Source organism: Mercenaria mercenaria, chromosome 5 (assembly GCF_021730395.1).
Source record: "Mercenaria mercenaria strain notata chromosome 5, MADL_Memer_1, whole genome shotgun sequence".
Lineage (NCBI taxonomy): Eukaryota > Metazoa > Mollusca > Bivalvia > Venerida > Veneridae > Mercenaria > Mercenaria mercenaria.
The window spans coordinates 23,285,418-23,301,174 of NC_069365.1; the positions used below are offsets into that span (position 1 = coordinate 23,285,418).

General features: G+C 36.6%; 1 protein-coding gene across 3 annotated transcripts in view; it reads left to right on the forward strand.

The window, feature by feature from the left end:
* Nucleotides 1-2,400: 2,400 nt before the first annotated feature.
* Nucleotides 2,401-15,757, forward strand: part of LOC123556644 (uncharacterized) — a 43,325-nt gene continuing 29,968 nt past the window's right edge. For 2 of the 3 annotated variants that reach the window (XM_045347530.2, XM_045347531.2), the window contains exons 1-7: nucleotides 2,402-2,633; nucleotides 5,749-5,868; nucleotides 8,010-8,145; nucleotides 8,467-8,712; nucleotides 11,629-11,754; nucleotides 13,773-15,051; nucleotides 15,277-15,434. In XM_045347530.2, coding sequence (XP_045203465.2) covers nucleotides 5,800-5,868; nucleotides 8,010-8,145; nucleotides 8,467-8,712; nucleotides 11,629-11,754; nucleotides 13,773-15,051; nucleotides 15,277-15,434 — 2,014 coding nt within the window. In that variant the 5' untranslated portion in view covers nucleotides 2,402-2,633; nucleotides 5,749-5,799. Of the gene's footprint in view, nucleotides 2,634-5,748; nucleotides 5,869-8,009; nucleotides 8,146-8,466; nucleotides 8,713-11,628; nucleotides 11,755-13,772; nucleotides 15,052-15,276; nucleotides 15,435-15,757 lie in introns of all 3 variants that reach the window. The other variant, XM_045347529.2, reaches the window with a different exon arrangement.

Below are 15,757 nucleotides of genomic sequence, written 5' to 3' on the forward strand. Positions count from 1 at the left end.
TATACCCCCTTTCCTCGTCTTAGCCTTTTCCTGTCCCACAAACAAATTACTCTTTCAGTTTCTTTTATCGAGTATTTCTTGTATTTCGAGTATGTTTTATAGTACCAATTCCCCCACCCCCGATGACTCACATCCGACCCCAGGTAACATTAAATGTTATGTGGTCTTGCACTGTTAACAGGCAACAATAACTGTTTAGTGACAGGAAATTTTGGGTCAAGTGTACTACGAACACACATCTATCCAAAGTATAACTCTGTTCTGATTAGAAATGTTTGCATGATATTATTGCAATTATTTTGTTTGTTGTACATGCGAAGTGAGTCTGTAATAAAGATAATTAAAGTTGCATGAAGCTTTGAGATCAACAATCGTAGATGTATATTCAATTTCCAAAACTGTGCAGGTCGTAGATCGACATAACATATAGATCCGGGTTTGCAATCGAAGATCAACACTCTTTTTTTTTTCTGATCGTAGATTAATATTCAGTGTAGACCAGGATCTGCAGTCGCAGATAAGTATTAAGAAAAGCCCAGGTCGCAGATCTACATTTAGAAATGTTTAAATCGTAGATCGATAAACATATCGCAGATAAACATAAAAAATAGTCAAGGTTGTAGACCAACATTCAAAGATGTCCATGTCGTAGATCAACATTAAATGTAGACAGCAAGTCAGCAATCGCAAATTGACATTCAAAATCTAGGGAGAGAGTTTCTAAAATCGATAAAAGCTTATAGCTTTCTACTCAATCCTCTATGTTTGTACATTCAACAAGTTACTGTAACAGTTATAATTATATCAATAAAATACTGTTTAAACCAACATTCAAAACTGTTCATATCGTAGATCAACATTAATTTCTGATACTGTCAGATCCGGGTCAAATTTAAAAATATGAAATTTCTTTGTTATCTGTTTAAAATCTGGGAATAAATCATTTTCAATGTAATTTTTTAACATAGCATCTCATATTTTACCAAATGTAATACCTCCCTTCATTATATAACGTTTGCATTGTATGTTTTAATTAATCATTGCTTTATGTCATATTTAAAATGTAGTTTATTACTTTTGTACAAACATTGAAAGCGCTACTAAGAAAAGCTAGAAAATGATATATGATATTTTTTCCAAAACATTAAACACTAATATATTCTGAGTCAAACTGTTGTATTTTTTGTTCCTGTGTATACATCTGCGTTTATGTTGTCACTATAAAGGAGCCTGCTGAACTAAGATAATTTCTTCGAACCGAGAATCTCACGAAGTCTGAATACTCCTTTTTCCAGTAAGAAATTAACTCCCAATTCCTATAGGCCTACAGGAAAAGTGAGAAAATGATCCTTACAAACGGCAAGTGAGACTGAAATGACTAAATTAATATGGAATAAGAAACCGGATCCCTGAGTCTGTTTCAGAAGTCGTATATAGAAAAGAAACAATCCGAAAATGTAAGAAAATGCATGTCATTTAAAGCTTGTGAATATGAATACAACACGGAAACAATGCCGAAAGTGACTGTAGCAAAAATAGTCAGATAATATAAAGTAGAATCAAAAGAGGTATTGACAATATTTAGATAAAATCTGAATTTCAAACGAGGAATAATGAACTGGAAAAGAAAAATAATTGAAATTCATTAAAACTTTTTTTTCCAAAAAAGTAGGATTCCATTCATGTCATTAAATCTTTACGACTGTAAGTGATATTTTCCAAGGTTTTGAAATTGTGATTCTCAGTACATGAGAATTCAGTTCGAATAAGAGGTACTTCTGTGAGACGATAGTGTCAGATGAGGAGTTCATATGAAATGGGACCGAGCTCGACAATTGTAGTCAAAGACAGCTTTGCCGATAGAGTCGTAAATCCGAAGACGGGACCCTTACGGGGCAGCCCTTTCTGGAGCTCGCATCTGGCGAATGGGTAGTTTGTCCGTGTTCTCCAGCATTTAACGAAGACTGAAGAATTGTCTTATCTTTGTTCTATTATCACACTTGCTGAACGGTTTATAAATTCAGAATTTACATTCAATTCATGCAGTTTCACTAAAATCTGTACTACTTCAGCAACGATAGGGCAACATGAAAATTTAGTGTCTGGAAACGTCCATGTTATGTTTTTCATTTCACTTAAATGCTAAAATTGTTATCAGGGAAATAACTGAATTATTGTAGATCTACTATTGCTTTGACCTGTCAAAATATGTTTCTGACTTTCATGTTAATACTACATAGGCGGAATAGAATATAATGAAAGCCATGAACGTGCGTTGAAGGTCATAGTATGATTTTACTATTTAGCATAAACAGTGTATTACTCGTACCGAAAGATAACCTCTGTAGCGCATTGCACACAGTGTTTATGTAACGTGTTCGATCGCGTGTATCAGCGAGAAAACGAAAGTAGATAACTTTATTTTCGGAAAACCCAGATAGCTATAATCGTGAGCGGGTTATTGTTTTATCTTTGATATTATGGATAGTTTATTGATGTTTACTTGTTTAAACTGAAACCTAACATCTTATGAATAAAGGCACTGCATAGCACCGCGGACTTCGGGATAAATAAGAGACTGTGCCTGAAGAGCTGTGCCTGGTGGTGGACAGGTTATTTCCATTTTCTAACAGGTCAGTAATCTTTTATCTAAACCTTTATAACTGATTAATAATGCATCATTTTGTTTTGCTTCATAACCACCCCACCAACCTCCTGTACTGTCGGCCCCCACCAACAGGAAGCCGATTTCATCACAGACACTTGGGGGTCAGCACCCCCCCCCCCCCCCAGGTCGCCCCTGACAACCCTCAGTCAATATATTTTCGTTTTTTAAAACAAACTGAGCACATGCCTCAATCATCCAACGAATTCTGTTACCATTTCAACATGTTTAAAAAATTCTCATACTCTTATCATTGATAGTGTATGGGAGATTTTTTAAACATTGAAATGGTAGGCTAACAGAAGTTGTTGTATGATTGGCTGAAGGTTAGCAGGGGCGGTTTGGGAGGGGGGACAGGTTCTGACCCCCCAAGTGTCTGTGGATTTCATGATAATATATTCATAGCTCCTCGTAGACCCGGGTCGTCAAATTATGTTGGGAATAACTCGGTACTGTGAAATAATAGAGAATTGTTTTCTGCTTTATTTGCACGAAGATAATATGAATTTGCCGTGTGAGCGAAACCGCGTACAGCCCGAGACACTGACTACAGTTAAAACCATCCAACACTCATTCATCTATAGGCTAAGCGAGGTACGCAACGGGGGAAGAAGTTTATGCCTACTTTCGTTTTTGAGTCGGCTAAAGGCTGAAAGCCTTTTGACGAGTCCTTGCTATCCAACGATTCTCTAAACGGACCGAATAACATGTGAAGGGATGTAGTTCCATTAGATTTCTCAAATTTCAAACAGTTCACTGCATGAATAAGTTAAGTTGTGTCAATTCCCTTTGCTATGACCAATATACGATGTAATCTGTCATATTTATGACTTGTAATTGTGCAATTCTCGAATGTAACTCATTAAACATAAATGTGCATTTTAAGAATTGCGCAGGCTTACAAAGCTTGGGTAACATCCAGCGAAAGACAAAAAATAGTTCGAGCAGGGCTCCAGATAAGATGCGTATTAGCGTAAATTACATATAGAAATAATGCAAATACGCATGTCTAATAATTTCTAAGCGTATAAAAACGTATATAAAATTACAGAAAGGCACACAATGCTTTTTTAAAAACAAAATCTGAATCGTCTGGATGCGTTAGGTAACATAGCCGATCAGCCTTAATTCTCCCACATTGAACGTAAACACGCATCGTATGATTTCTATAAACTTTGCGTGGGTTGAATTTTGCAGTCAGTAAACGGATAAATTATCGGAAGAAGAAGCTCTTACTGGTTTGTTTAGTTACTATTGATATTAAAAATGATTTTAATTCTTATTTTTCGAGAAATAAACAAATCGGCAAAACATTAAATTGTATTTTCTTGTAGTTTTTGAAATCGAAAGTAGATCGTCTATGTTTGGCGAAACGAAACAACTTTTTTTATGAAAATATTTAAATAAGAGGTAATTTAACCGTAAACTTCAATGTCAGATACTGCCAATTGCTGCTAAATGTCTTCGTATCATCACAATTTGTTAGATATATTGTTCAAACTGGAGAAAAGTGTAATCGTATCCGGATATAATATTTTGGGTAAATATCGAGCTGTGTTATGAAATTTTAAGAAAAAAACTAAAAACAAACTGAAACTGGTAGACTATACTGTCAGTACATCAATCATTAGCCGACTCAGGCCATTCAGGCCTTTGATTTCTTGCTAAAAACTAAATATCCTGCATTTAATCACAGACGCTTGGGGTCTGGAACACCCAACCCTCCAGCCCAAACCACTACGCACCTGTATATATTTTTTATCATCATCATTGTATATCCAGACACAGACTATATTAAACTTATTTGAACTAATTTGAAAATATATATAATCTCCCACTAGCTTAAACATTTTTAAGCTAGTGGGAGATTATATTTTCAAATTAGTTCAAATAAGTTTAACATTGCTTGTGTGATTATAGTCTGTGCCTGGATATACAATGATGATGATAAAAATATATACAGGTGCGTAGTAGTTTGGGCTGGAGGGGTCGGGGGTTCCAGACCCCTAGTGTCTGTGCATTTAATATGTGCCCTTTGATATTCAATGTCATCTTTTCAGCGAAATTTTGCTCTGTGCCCGACTCCTACAGAATCTAGGCCAAAAGTCCGGAGTGTGTGTGTGTGTGGGGGGGGGGGGGGGGGGGGTGCACGCAATAAAATCAGCCTACTAAAAAGAGGTAGGGGACTAGCTAGGGGGTCCGGCGGCATGCTCCCCCTGAAAATTTTGAAATTCGGCGCTTCATTTCCTGCATTCTTGGTCATTTTGGGAGCATTTAAGAACACTTAAAATACCACTGCAATTTTATGTACAATATACCTCTGGGCATGTTTTGACATTTCGAATGAATACAGTATAGTATAAAACCCCTCACCCTTTTCTCGGGATCGGGATTGGGTCCGACAAGAAACGCTTTTCAAAGGCTTTTTTTATCATTTTTATATGTTTTCTGTTTTGATTTGACACTACTAATAAACTTTGATAATGTGACAGTTGACCTCAATACAATCGACACTGTTTATTTTCCAACACAGGTAAATCCTAAAATTGCTTTACAATAGATCTGTGACGGATTGTCCTTGAACACCCCTGGACTTATTGGACTCAACTGCCACATTATCAAAGCTTATTTGTAATAAGGTTAACAATACAATAATTATTATAAAACTGCATGTCTGGTGACAGGTCTCAGCTAAAATGGACTGGCTGTCAAAAAAATAATTAATTGCTAAGATAATTACCATAATCGGTCAAAATATTGCCCCCCCCCCCCCCCCCCCCTACACACACACACCCTCCCCTGCGGAGGCGCAGGCTGGTCTGGATCAATGCTGGTCGCAAAGCCACTATGTTGGTTTTTTCATGTCATGGCACGGCTCAGATATTTGATGTTACATGATTTTTATTGAATGTTTCTCACAGCTTTTTACCGATAGGCAATGCAACGATGCTTATCGTGTATACATCGATTAGATTTGAGTCACTAAAATAAACAGTCAAACTGAACTTTTTTAAAAGAAATTAAATTATTGTCAACAATAATTAATTATATAGTGTTCATCTGTTATTTTTGTGCCATTTCAGATTATGGCACTTGAATCTGTGCCACAAAAAAGTTTGAGAAAATAACAAGAAATGTCGTCCAAAATACTGCGTGAATTATACAGGCGTGATCCGACTGGGAACAGGGCTGTTGTGGTTCAGGTAATTAAGTTATTTTTCAAGAAATCATGAATTTATTCATAAAAGCAAAAGCATCACACGTTCACGTTGAGAAAAATATCTGCATGTATTTAACCAAGTCAGTTTAGACGTAATACTTAAGACAAATATTCATGTTACTAAACTATTGTTGTTAAAAGTTACAGTATAGATGTATATGGAGAGCTACTTAATGTCTCCGTTATCCGCGTTAGTGTCCATGTCAACGTCTGTGTCAGTCTTTTAGTCTTTTCACTGAGGTCTCTTCTTGATAATTTGTTTCAAGCTCCAAGTACTTGTTCCTCATCATCCAGTCTGACTAAAGTACTACGCATAGGATCTGAAAACGACCTATTCATAGCCTCGTTCTGACGACCCTTTCGCTAGCAAATCAGAGCTTAACTTACAACATTTTGCAAATCTACCTGTAGCCTTGACTTTTGATATTTACAATTCTTATGTCGTAAGGTGTCAGATAGCCTGTTAGCTCAGTCGGTAGGCTCCCGGGTTCGAGCCCTGGAAAGACTGCACATTTTCTTACTCTTTGACATTCGAAAAAGTCGTCAGATTGATTAAGATAAAAATAGCAATACTGGAAATCCAAAATATACAGAAGACGTATGTAAATGGGTCGTTCTCAGATCTTCGTTTAGAAGATCAAGTACTTAAGTCAGATTGCCTCATCATCACACACATCAGATGATACAAGAACCGTTACTCTCGCACCAATATTTCATAAATTATGCCAACGTTTTACTCAACATTCCAGATTATAAATATGATACGCTAAGTCTTTCACTCTTACCTCTGTTATTACTAAATGGATTTGTACAGTTGCTAAAAGTCACCATCAACATTAGAGACTAGTCCGCCCGCTTAGCTCAGTAGGGAGAGCGCAGACCTACGGATCGCTGTTACGTGAGTTCGAGCCCTGGGCGAGGCGTATGTTTTTCGTGACGATTTGATAAAAGACATTGTGTCTGATAACATCCGTCCTCTACCCCTGCTTCTTGTGGGGAAGTTGACAGTTAGTTGCGCAGCATAGGTTTATACTGGTTCTGAATCCAGGAACCCTGGTTATGTTAACTGCCCGCCGTTACATAACTGAAATACTCGAAGGTTGAAAAACGGCGTTAAACCCAAAACAAACAAACATCAGGGGCTATTAATCGCCAGATTCCTCAAACATCGAAAAGAAAAAAGTAGAACATTACGATTCAGAAAATATTTTAATGCATGTACTACTTGATGAGTCAAATTATATATAAATAGAAGCCGGTGATTTAAGTATTGATTAATAAAGATAGTATTGGGAATATGTATGGACTGTAGTCATGACAAGACTCGTTTATCTGTTTATACAAGCTTCATAAAACTTATTTTTGGAAAAATGTTTAGTCAGTCGTCATATTGTATTTAAAACAGAACACAGGATATAAAAAAGAACGCGTGCACTTTGAAATTTATCTATCAGTATAATCAGTTAAGTATATCAGTATAACACGTTTGTAAAGTTTGGAAGTTCATACATACCGCGTCAGTAAAATAGTGTGGTACGTTTAATACATAGATACATAGATAAACCTCAGTCGTATTATAAACTTCAGTCGTATTATAAGTGTAAAACCTACATGGTTTCAATGCACGGAGGGGCACCTTATGGTTTGCGTCTTCCTCCACCAAACTCGTCATATGACATAACAGTATCGGTGCAACGTTAACCAAACGAAAAGAAAAATGTTATTGAGCAGTACCTTAACGTTATTACATGTTCAAGACATTACCAATTCAATCACAAGATGAACAGAATATTAAACAAACAAAAGCGGGGAAATGTTATCATGAAATTCTTCCACATTCTTTAGTTTATTTGTGTATCATCTCTTCCCTGTTATGTTTTTTTTTTTGAGAAATAGAACTGTTGAGATACTTAATATGCAATAAAAGGGAATCTGTGACAAAATGTTTTACTTTCCTCATACATTATACAGCAGCTCGTTCTGTTCAAACAAATCATTTCTCTTTTGGTCAACAGATATTTGACCCTACTGTTTTAAAACGTGTCTACAATGTCAACATCTGCATTCATTTGTTTGTATCAATTCTGTTAAATGTCTGAACAAAGAACAATTTCTTATTACAAGAACTTAAAGGAAAATGTGCGGAAGGACAATTTACAGAACTACCTTGAGGTGATATGTTCAGAAGAACTGACGGACATATACTTCCCCGTAGAAGGAGCTGGTGTTGCTATTGCCGTATTTGAAAAAGATGTGGAAGGTAGTTATATATTAGTAAAGAAGTGAAATGTGGAAGGTATACGTGGGAGATGACGGTAGTTCTTAGTCTTTTAAGATCGTATATAATGCACTGTAGGAATATCGTATAAAATATTTTCGATGTGCTGTATAAGCACGGTACTGTCTTTTCTTATTTATTATACGAATCTCCGCGTTTCAATTGACTGCGTTTCTAATTGTTTATGGCAGAAAAATCAACATTGTTAGTGCTAGTATTTGCCGTAAAAATGGATGCAAACTCTATCTTTTAGATGCTGTTTGCTATAGTTATTGTTTTTTAAGCTACAGTCTATATTTGCAGAGATTGACCAGTGGCAGGAGAAAGCCTCAAAGAGGAGGTTTGAAGGATCATCCCTTAACCTGCAACTACTGTGTGAGCCAGTTGGTATTTTTATAGCAGATATACCTGGGCAAATAAGTGAGGAATATCTAAGCCTTTACTTCGAAAGTAAAAGATCCGGAGGGGAAGAAGACACGGTCCAAAATGTACAAATTGTTGATGCTGGCTCTGCCAAACACGCTATTATTGAAATATCGAGTGACACAGGTAACAATAATATTTTCGTATGAAACCAACGTCTTCTCTTTTGAATATGGCCGAAGAGAAATGTGCTCATGTAAATCATATGAAGAAAATTTTGGTTTATTTAGTCTGTTTATTATTATATGGGATATCATTTGATATTGTAAGACGAATTGACAGAAATTCCCAAACCCGTATCACACTTTTGACGAAGACGATGATTGGAGTAACGTCTCACAAGATCGCCTGGAAAAAAGTCGTACTATACGGACATAAATATATGACAAAGATCTTTTGATTTCCTTCCCCTTGAAGGAGTTTAGCCCTACAGTATCTAATGGAGTGTGTATTTTATAGCTTACAAGTTTTATTATGTTGAGGACATAAACCTCCGTGAACACTTGGTTCTTTGATATTAGTCAAAGAAATGAATTCCATACAGAACTCTGGTTGCCGTGGCCACCGAAAGCAAAAACTTTAAAAATCTTCTTGTCCAAAACCACAGTAGCTAGGGCTTAGATATTTGGTAGGTAGCACCATCTAATGGTCCTTTACCAAGGTTGTTCAAATTATCCCCTTAGGGTCAAATATGGCCCCGCCCGTGGGGGGGGGGAGGGGTGATCACATGATTTACATAGATTTATATCGGGAAAAACTGAAAATCTTCTTGTCCAAAACTACAGGGCCTAGGGCTTTGATATTTGGTATGTAACATCACCTAGTGGTCCTCTACCACGATTGTTCAAATAATCCCCCTAGGATCAAATATGACCCCGCCCTGGGGGTCACATGGTTTATATCGACATATATAGGAAAAAAAAACTTTGATAATCTTCTTGTAAAAAAACACAGGGCATAGGGCTTTGATATTAGTGTGACATCATCTAGTGGTCCTCTACCAAGATTGTTCGAATTATACCTCTTGGGTGAAAAGAGGCCCCGCCCCGGGGGTCCCAATTTTATATAGACTTATATAGAAAAAAAAACTTTAAAAATCTTCTTGTCTGAAACCACAAGACCAGGCCTATGATATTTGGTATGTAGCATTGCTTTATGGTCCTCTACCAAAATTGTTCAAATTAAAACCCTGGGGTTAAAAGAGGCCCACCCCGGGGATCCTAAGTTTTACATAGACTTATATAGAAAAGACTTTAAAAATCTCCTTGTCTGAAACCACAAGATATAGGCCTTTGATATTTGGTATGTAGCATTGCCTAGTAGTTCTTTAACAAGAGTTTTTAAATTATGCCCCTTTGGTGAAAAGAGGCCCCGCCCCGGGGGTCACTTGTATATGAGTTATATAGAAAAAATACTTCAAAAATTATCTGATCATATTTCCTACATTGTTTAATTATAATTACCTGATGACCCCAAGTGTGTCCTTAACCTACTGACCTACTTTCTTGTTTTTTTAAGATACAGCCTTAAAATTTGGATGACATGTACAGTTTTGCACACCGATCATAACAGCATAGAAATTTTGACCACGTCAGTAACTTTCGATAAATATTTCAATACTTATCTTTAATGTTCTTAGCCCTGACCTACTAACCTACTTTCTTGTTTTTTAAGCTACAGCAAAGAGATCTGAATATTTTTTTAACAGATTTCAGTACTTATCTTGAAGAATCTTTACCATGACCTTCTCACCTAGTTTTATTTTTTTGTTTTTGAAGCTTTAGCAAAGAAATTTGTTCAAGCAAGCAAGTAAACTAAGGTGAGCGATATAGGGCCATCATAGCCCTCTTGTCATTACATTCATAAGTGTTATGCATGTACATGTGCTCAGATGGCATGCACCTGTGTGCAATTATATGTTCGTCTAACTGCGTTTTTAGCTCATCTGATTTCTTGAAAAAAAATGATGAGTTATTGTCATCACTTGATCGGCGTCGGCGTCGGCGTTAGCGTTGGCGTTGACATTGCCAGGTTAAGTTTTATGTTTAGATCAGCTTTTCTCCTAAAGCTATTGCTTTGAAACTTGCAACACTTGTTCACCATCAATAGCTGACTCTGTGCAGCAAGAAACATAACTCCATCCTGCTTTTTGCAAGAATTATGGCCCTTTTGGACTTAGAAAATATCAGATTTCTTGGTTAAGGTTTATGTTTAGGTCACCTTTTCTCCTCAACTATCAAAGCTATTGCTTTGAAACTTGCAACACTTGTTTACCATCAGGATATGACTCTGTACAACAAGAAACATAACTCCATACTGCTTTTTGCAAGAATTATGGCCCCTTTTGGACTTAGAAAATCAGATTTCTTGGTTAAGTTTTGTGTTTAGGTCGGCTTTTCCCATAAAGTATCAAAATTATTGCTTTAAACTTGCAACACTTGTTCACCATCAAAAGCTGACTCTGCACAGCAAGAAATATAACTAACTCCATCCTGCTTTTTGCAAGAATTATGGCCCCTTTTGATTTAGATTCATTGGTTAAGTTTTATGTTTAGGTCAACTTTTCTCCTTAACAATCGAAGCTATTGCTTTAAAACTTTTGGCAGTTATTCGCCATTAAAAGTCGAGTCTTCACAGCAAGTACTGTAACTCTACATTGCTTTTGCAAGAATTATGGCCCCTTTTGGACTTAGAAAATTATGGGTAGGACAATATTTCTATTACACAGAGACAAAAAAATCAGATGAGTGTCTGCACCCGCAAGGCGATGCTTTTGTTTAAATGTGACTTTACCTGTGCTTTTGCCCTTGATAGTTTTTTTTTCATGGATAAGATCAGTCGACCATTCTTTTCAGTGGCTATGACAAGTGAATAGGTTGGTAAGGTTTTGTCCATCTTTCGAAATATGTTTTGTTACTTTAGAGGAGTAAATACGACATATCTTACAAGTCGCTATTCTGGATAATTTACTATATATAATAGCTGCTTATTATGCATAATATTTTTCTGTACTGACATACAGACACTTTAAATTTCTTCCAGCCATAAAGTCAGTACTATTCAAACAGACACATCAGCTGAGAAACAATGCTGTCATAATAGAACCTTACTATCGTTCTGTGCACAGACATTTCACGGAAACTTTAAAACCAAGACAAGGATGCAAAGGTAAGATATCTGTTGACATGCAAATAACGTGTACCATTATCCATAATTTTGGTCGTCTGTCCCTCCATCTGTCTGTATATTGGTCGGTTAAAACAAACTTGTACGTTCTGTATCTTTTTAGCTCACCTGTCACAAAGTGACAAGGTGAGCTTTTGTGATCGCGTGGCGTCCGTCGTCCGTCGTCCGTCCGTGCGTTAGTCCGTCCGTGCGTGCGTAAACTTTTGCTTGTGACCACTCTAGAGGTCACATTTTTCATGGGATCTTTATGAAAGTTGGTCAGAATGTTCATCTTGATGATATCTAGGTCAAGTTCGAAACTGGGTCATATGCGGTCGAAAACTACGTCAGTAGGTCTAAAAATAGAAAAACCTTGTGACCTCTCTAGAGGCCATATTTTTCATGAGATCTTAATGAAAATTGGTCAGAGTGTTTACCTTGATGATATCTAGGTCAAGTTCGAAACTGGGTCACGTGGGGTCAAAAACTAGGTCAGTAGATCTAAAAATAGAAAAACCTTGTGACCTCTCTAGAGGCCATATTTCTCAATGGATCTTCATGAAAATTGGTGAGAATGTTCACCTTGATGATATCTAGGTCAAATTCGAAAATGGGTCACATGGGATCAAAAACTAGGTCAGTAGGTCTAAAAATAGAAAAACCTTGTGACCTCTCTAGAGGCCATATTTCTCAATGGATCTTCATGAAAATTGGTCAGAATGTTCACCTTGATGATATCTAGTTAAGTTTGAAACTGGGTCACGTGCATTCAAAAACTAGGTCAGTAGGTCTGAAATAGAAAAACTTTTGCCCTCTCTAGAGGCAATATTTTCATGGGATCTTTATGAAAATTGCTGAGAATGTTTACCTTGATTGTATTTAGGTCTAGATCGAAACTGGGTCACGTGCGGTCAATAACTAGGTCAGTAGATCTAAAAATAGAAAAAACCCTGTGACCTCTCTAGAGCCATATTTTTCAAGAGATCTTCATGAAAATTGGATCAAATGTTCATCTTGATAGATATCTAGGTCAGTTTCGAAACTGGGTCAGGTGCGGTCAAAAACTAGGTCAGTAGGTCTAAAATAGAAAAACCTTGTGACGTCTCTGAGGCCATATTTCTAATGGATCTCATGAAAATGGTGATGAGTGTTCAGCTTGATGATATCTAGGTCAAGTTCATAACTGGTCATGTGCGGTCAAAAACTAGGTCAGTAGGTCAAAAAATATGAAAAACCTTGTGACCTCTCTAGAGGCCATATTTTTCATGAGATATTCATGAAAATTGGTGAGAATGTTCATCTTGATGATATCTAGGTCAAGTTCAAAAGTAGGTCCTTGCCTTCAAAAACTAGGTCATTAGGTCAGATAATGAAAAACCTTGTGACCTCTCTAGAGGTCATATTTTCAATGGATCTTCATGAAAATTGGTCAGAATTTTTAATCTTGATGATATCTAGGTCACAATTGCTCAAAAAACTAGGTCACTATGTCAAATAATAGAAATAACGATGTCATACTCAGTTCAACACTGGGTCATGTGGGGATAGGTGAGCGATTCAGGACCATCATGGTCCTCTTGTTTAATTCCCGGAAGTTACAAATGTTAACTATAATAAGACAATGAGCAAAATACAACTTTTGATGTCTTTTGAAGAGCTCATTGTGAGAGTATAAGGTCAAATATTTAAGTATTTAGTGACAGTATCTTTTTTACCCAGTGACATTTGGTCATGTATCTATTCAACCTCAATTTAAATGAAGGCTTTTGCGTGAAGGGAAACATGCTCATCTTTTTCAAAAGCAACCTCTAGTTATTTAAGGTGGATTTGTGTATTGAAATATCATGTAATGAACCTTCATTTCCGTAGCACAGTTGAGATGTTATGTTATATATTTTTCACAACGTGTATCTAACATAATCTGTACTTCTTGATAAAAAAAACGGCGGTATATGCCTTGTTATATGAAAACATTTGGCCTTTGTTGATGACGAGTAATGTTGAGTTGAAATGTATTTTAGAAACTGGTATGTCTGCTGTACCACAAAGGGATATTATGTATGAACAAACCACTCCTCTTGCAACTGTATCTCCAAGACAACAGCAATTGAAGCCTTTGAGAGTAAGTTCCCCTATGCAAGAAAATGAAGAATCGTCAGCGATAACTCATGCCAGAGCATTTGAGCACATGTCACAAAGTCCGAATTCTGTAAGCACAGAACAGACAAACTATGACAGTAACCCCATACATGAGCGTATTAAACTCAAATCGGCAGGGCATGAAACGTCAGACAACGACTTCAAACTAAAAATAATTTCTGATGACACTGCGGACCAAGAAGTTGAAACACCTATCAACAGGCCTGATCGTGTTGCATTACCAAATCCACAGGAATATGATACTCGACGATCTACTGCTTGGCATGATCAAGATAAAGACAGAAATTATGGAGTCAGCAATGTCCAAACTCCAAATGTAGCTGCTGTGAAGCCGGTTGTAAGAAACGTTCAAAGACAGGTGTCAAATGACAGCGAGGATGGCAGTTCTCGTGCTAAAAACGGAAGGCGAAAACGTACTTCAAAGGTTAATGAAAAACAAAGGTCTTTGTGTTGTGAAGCAGAAATCCGATTATCCCCTGTAAAGATCATCATGTTGATTATCTTTAGATTTCAGAAGAAAACACAGACAGACACTTTAAAAGTAATTTTTAAAGAAAAAGAAGGTAAATTGATTCTAAACGGTAGCTCGGATGAAGATATAACGGATGCAAAGTTGAAAGTGCACGAATGTGTAGAGCAAATTGTCTGTTGTACGGAATCTCTTTCCCGTATGAAGTGTATGTTTTTATCACGGCAAGCCTGTCGCGACTGCCTTAGAGCAAGATGTATCAAACAAAAAGTCAGGGCTGCATTTGAAGTTGATGAGTCGAAGAGTATACTTAAATCACATGCGTTTTCTGTAGAAGATGCAGAGAAAGGCTTACAGCTTGTGAAGGATGAAATATTTGTGTCAAGGATTCAATTACGACCAGGACAAGAGCAGTTTCTAAATGACGAAGACTGGAATAGAATGATTGAGGTACTAGATAGCGGCTTAACAACGATATATCTAGATGAATCGGCAAATAAAATGGTCTTAATTGAAAGTTTTGTCGACACAAAAGCAAAAGATGCCAACAGAAAAATCATTGAATACTTGAAACAACATGTGCCGAAGAAGACCGGCGAAGTTGTCTTAGAAGAGGCGAAGGCAAAATGCTTCAAGTCATGTTTTGAGGAGAAACTTAGACGAAATGTTGAGTAAGCATTACCTCAGATTCTTAATAAACATTTGTACAAATCGAAAGAAAAATGGCACTAATCCGTCATTTTGTACACTGTAAAAAGTATGATTTAATGTATACGAATTATCATGTATTAAAAATTGTATCTTCTGCGGATGTCGTTCACATTTTGATACATATTGTATGCTTATCCCAGCAAATTTAATAGATTAATCGGTAATGACATTGTTTCTGAATTTAGGAAAAGACACGGCCAATTTGAAGTTAAAGAGCAAAGTAGAACGCCGCTAAAAATACGGATATGTGTAGAAGGAGAAGAGTCACTCACTGAAGAATTGACCAGAATGGTGAACCAAATTTGGCACGAGAAAATTGATTTCAGTAGAATATCAGACAAAGGTTGAGTATTCAATCTGTATTCGTACATACGTGGTCTTCATTTTTCTAGCCGACAGAATTGTATTTTTTTACAGGAAATTACTTATATCTAAGACCACCATAAGTCAGAAATAGGCTTGCGGTACTTGATTCTGTGGTATTATAACTCGAAACATATCATATGAAAGAAAGGAAGTGACACTGCACACAGCCTTTAACCTGACTGATTTGACTATACTCGACTCTGTTCCACTTTTTGTATTTGCATGAAAATAATATACTTCAATATCCAAAAAAATATATTATGATTCGAATTACATGCACAACGATATGCAGTTTCCTGA